The sequence below is a fragment of the Pseudorasbora parva genome, chromosome 15, assembly GCF_024679245.1.
Source record: "Pseudorasbora parva isolate DD20220531a chromosome 15, ASM2467924v1, whole genome shotgun sequence".
Classification (NCBI taxonomy): domain Eukaryota; kingdom Metazoa; phylum Chordata; class Actinopteri; order Cypriniformes; family Gobionidae; genus Pseudorasbora; species Pseudorasbora parva.
The window spans coordinates 45256256-45261255 of record NC_090186.1 but is presented as its reverse complement, the minus strand read 5'-3'; the positions used below and the strand labels follow the sequence as shown (position 1 = coordinate 45261255).

The following is a 5000-nucleotide window of genomic DNA, read 5'->3' as shown; positions in this document are numbered from 1 at the left end:
TCACACACACACACTCACTCACACACTCGCTCACACACTCACTCACTCACTCACACACTCACTCACACACACACACTCACTCACACACACACACTTACTCACTCACTCGCTTGCTCGCTCACTCACTCACTCACTTGCTCGCTCACTCACTCACTCACTTGCTCGCTCACTCACTCGCTCACTCACACACACACACACACACTCACTCACACACACACTCACTCACTCACTCACTCACACACGCTCATTCACTCACCCACACACGCACACCCACTCACTCGCTCACTCACTCGCTTGCTCGCTCACTCACTCGCTCACTCACTCACACACACACACACTCACTCACTCACACACACGCTCATTCACTCACCCACACACACACTCACTCACACACACACTCACTCACTCACTCACACACACACGCTCATTCACTCACTTACACACACACACACACACACACACACACACACACACACACACACACACACACACACACACACTCACTCACTCACTCACACACACACTCACACACACACTCACTCACTCACTCACACACACACACACACAGTGAGCGATTCCTCAGTGTGGCGCGCGCTGACGCAGGCAGTGGAGGAGCAGCGCTTATAATGCCTCTCAGGAGCGGCGACGGCTGACTGACACTGCGCGTGCACTGGACATGAGATGAGCCCGAGCCCGCGCTCACACACCGCAGGTGAGGATGCGCGTCATCATTAGTGTGTGTGTGTGTGTTTGTTTACTTCATATTAAAGTTGTCCGGTCCGTGTCCGCATGCGGAGATAATCTGACGCGGCCCGTGGCGCACACACGGACAGACATCGCGCCGCGCATTATAACACAGGCTGACGCGAATGCACATTATAAACATCACGCCTATGATTTATGATCCATGAGACTAATGCATGGAAACCCAGTGGATGATACAGTAGGGCGCATTGTCTCCGGGCTATTTTTAGATACTGGCAGAGTGTGTGTGTGTGTGTGTGTCAAGTTACTGCTGCAGAAAGAGTGAGAAAATGTAGACCAGATAAAACGAGCAGAACAATAAAACCATGAACACACCAGTCATATTTAGTGTGCTATAACCAAATTATAGAGAATCATATTTTAATAATCATTGTGAATGCGTTATATTTGAATAAATTATTATAGCACGAAGAATTTGAGCAAATTGCACATAAATCATTCGCCTGTTTCCCAGTTAAATGCGTTATTCTTCACAAGAACACCATTCTAGACATGGCAGATTCTTTTATTAATAATAATAATAATAATAAGAAGAAGAAGAATATACCATGGCCTGCAACACATCAATCTCTTAAAGGAATAGTTCACCAAAAATATCCCCGGTATGAAGAGACCAATGGAAGCACTGCTGTGTGTAAACGACCAGAGAGATGAGTAAAGAAAGCTCAAAATAACCCCGAACGGCTGGAAGAGTGAAGGTTTTACTGGGAGAAACTAAAACAGTAAAGGTTACTAGCATGTTGTTAACATGATTTAACACATTGCTAACATTAATTAGCATGTTGCTAGTATTATTTAACATGTTGTTGACAGTAATTAGCATGTTTTAACATGTTGTTAACATTAATTTGTATGTTGTTAACATGTTTTAACCAGTTGTTGACAGTAAGCATGTTTTAACATGTTGTTAACATTCATTTGTATGTCGTTAACATGTTTTAACCAGTTGTTGACAGTATTTAGCATGTTTTAACATGTTGTTGACAGTATTTAGCATGTTTTAACATGTTGTTGACAGTAATTAGCATGTTTTAACATGTTGTTGACATTAATTTGTATGTTGTTTGCATGTTTTAACCAGTTGTTGACAGTAAGCATGTTTTAACATGTTGTTAACATTCATTTGTATGTCGTTAACATGTTTTAACCAGTTGTTGACAGTATTTAGCATGTTTTAACATGTTGTTGACATTAATTTGTATGTTGTTAACATGTTTTAACCAGTTTTTGACAGTATTTAGCATGTTTTAACATGTTATTGACAGTATTTAGCATGTTTTAACATGTTGTTGACATTAATTTGTATGTTGTTAACATTTTTTAACCAATTGTTGACAGTATTTAGCATGTTTTAACATGTTGTTGACAGTAATTAGCATGTTTTAACATGTTGTTGACATTAATTTGTATGTTGTTAGCATGTTTTAACATGTTGTTAACATTCATTTGTATGTCGTTAACATGTTTTAACCAGTTGTTGACAGTATTTAGCATGTTTTAACATGTTGTTGACATTAATTTGTATGTTGTTAACATGTTTTAACCAGTTTTTGACAGTATTTAGCATGTTTTAACATGTTGTTGACAGTATTTAGCATGTTTTAACATGTTGTTGACATTAATTTGTATGTTGTTAACATTTTTTAACCAATTGTTGACAGTAATTAGCATGTTTTAACATGTTGTTAACATTAATTTGTATGTTGTTAGCATGTTTTAACCAGTTGTTGACATTAATTTGTATGTTGTTAACATTGTTTAACATGTTGTTGACAGTAATTACCAGTTTCTTAATATGAATTAGCATTTAGCTAGCATGATTAAAAACTTTGCTAGCATGAATTAGCATTCTGATAGTATGGATTAGCATGTTTTAACAGATTGCATTAATTAGCATTCTGTAATCATGGATTAGCATGTTTTAAAACATTGCATGAATTAACATTCTGTTAGCATGGATTAGCATGTTTTAGCACTTTACATGAATAAGCATTCAGATAGCATTGATTAGCATGTTTTAACAGATTACATGAATTAGCATTATGTTAGCATTGATTAGCATGTTTTAACACATTTCATGAATAAACATTCTGCTAGCATGGATTAGCATGTTTTAACACATTGCTTGAATTAGCATTATGTTAGCATGGATTAGCATGTTATCAGACTCATCAGACCAGGCAACATTTCTCCAGTCTTCATCTGTCCAATTTTGGTGAGCTTGTGCAAATTGTCGCCTCTTTTTCCTATGTGTAGTGGAGATGAGTGGTACCCGGTGGGGTCTTCTGCTGGTGTAGCCCATCCGCCTCAAGGTTGTGTGTGTTGTGGCTTCACAAATGCTTTGCTGCATACCTCGGTTGTAACGAGTGGTTATTTCAGTCAAAGTTGCTCTTCTATCAGCTTGAATCAGTCGGCCCATTCTCCTCTGACCTCGAGCATCAACAAGGCATTTTCTCCCACAGGACTGCTGCAGACTGGATGCTCTTCACTTTTCACACCATTCTCTGTAAACCCTAGAAATGGTTGTGTGTGTAAATCCCAGTAACTGAGCAGATTGTGAAATACTCAGACCGGCCCGTCTGGCACCAACAACCATGCCACGCTCAAAACGGCTTAAATCACCTTTCTTTCCCATTCTGACATTCAGTCTGGAGTTCAGGAGATTGTCTTGACCAGGACCACACCCCTAAATGCACTGAAGAACTGCCGTGTGATTGGCTGATTAGATAATCGCATTAATGAGAAATTGAACAGCTGTTCCTAATAATCTTTTAAGGGAGTCTATTGCATGCTCAGATATTCATAAAACAAAATATTATATGGGCCATTAAATTTTGGTTAAAAAAAATGGTAAAAAACCCTGGTGGTGGCTGGCAACTTTTTAAAAAGATGCTGGCGGGGAAAGAGTTAATGATGCAAACTTTTCTCCTGTTTCTACAGGAAGTGTGCATTGGCGTTTCGGATCTTCTCACGTGTAACTTTGGCTGACGGATCTGCTATGTTGGCCCTCCGAGGCCTCCTGCTGGCCTCAGTGTGTGTCTGCAGCCGCTCCGCCACACTTGCTCCATCTCAGCTAAAGGACATGACCGATGCTCCCTCAGGTGACTCTTCCAACTCATCCTCGTTGACCCTCAGGGATCTGGCCACGCCTATGAGGGATCTGGCCACGCCTATGAGGGATCTGGCCACGCCTATGAGGGATCTGACCACGCCTCTGAGGGATCTGACCACGCCTCTGAGGGACCTGGCCACGCCTCTGAGGGATCTGGCCACGCCATTGAGGGATCTGACCATGCCTCTGAGGGACCTGGCCACGCCTCTGAGGGATCTGGCCACGCCTCTGAGGGATCTGGTCACGCCTATGAGGGATCTGGCCACGCCTATGAGGGATCTGGCCACGCCTATGAGGGATCTGGCCACGCCTCTGAGGGATCTGACCACGCCTCTGAGGGATCTGACCACGCCTCTGAGGGACCTGGCCACGCCTCTGAGGGATCTGGCCACGCCTTTGAGGGATCTGACCACGCCTCTGAGGGATCTGACCATGCCTCTGAGGGACCTGGCCACGCCCCCGAGGGATCTGACCATGCCTCTGAAGGATCTGACCATGCCTCTGAGGGATCTGGCCGCGCCCATGAAGGATATGGCCACGCCCATGAGGGACCTGGTCACGCCCCTTAGTGATATGGCCACGCCTCTAAGGGATCTGACCATGCCTCTGAGGGATCTGACCATGCCCCTGAGGGACCTGGCCACGCCCCCGAGGGATCTGACCAGCGCCGACCCGACCGGACCGAGACCAGATGCGGCTGAGACCTGGACAGAAGCGGCTCATCCTCGGGCAGGTCAGTGATCCTTTTAACGCTTTCAATGCTAAAGTGGGCGGGGCTAAAGCTATTTCCTGCATTCTGCCCAAGTGGCTCCCCCAGTTTCTATTGAAGCCAATACAGAAGTCATTTAAAAGTGAAAATCTCATTGAGCTCATGTTAAAATGCCCAACTTTACAGCAGAATAAAACATGTTTACAGTCTGGGACAAATTGTGGTTTTGGTCTTTACGGCTAATTTTGCCCTTCATGACGACTGTGAGGGGTGACGGGTGAGTGACAGGGGAATTGCTGTTCTGTCTGCTGTCTGTTAGTCGTCACCTAAGCTACGCCCACGTCCCGCCTCTTTGCCCATTTTCTGTTATCTGGGCGTGACGCTGCCAAGATGGCGTCGGCTCGACTCTACTCT

At 43.8% G+C, this 5000-nt stretch overlaps 1 protein-coding gene across 3 annotated transcripts in view; it reads left to right on the top strand.

Annotated features, from left to right (window-relative positions):
• The first annotated feature begins 553 nt into the window (after positions 1 to 553).
• Positions 554 to 5000, top strand: part of LOC137041735 (armadillo-like helical domain-containing protein 4) — a 281479-nt gene continuing 277032 nt past the window's right edge. For 2 of the 3 annotated variants that reach the window (XM_067418344.1, XM_067418343.1), the window contains exons 1-2: positions 555 to 712; positions 3706 to 4610. In XM_067418344.1, coding sequence (XP_067274445.1) covers positions 3764 to 4610 — 847 coding nt within the window. In that variant the 5' untranslated portion in view covers positions 555 to 712; positions 3706 to 3763. Of the gene's footprint in view, positions 713 to 3705; positions 4611 to 5000 lie in introns of all 3 variants that reach the window. The other variant, XM_067418342.1, reaches the window with a different exon arrangement.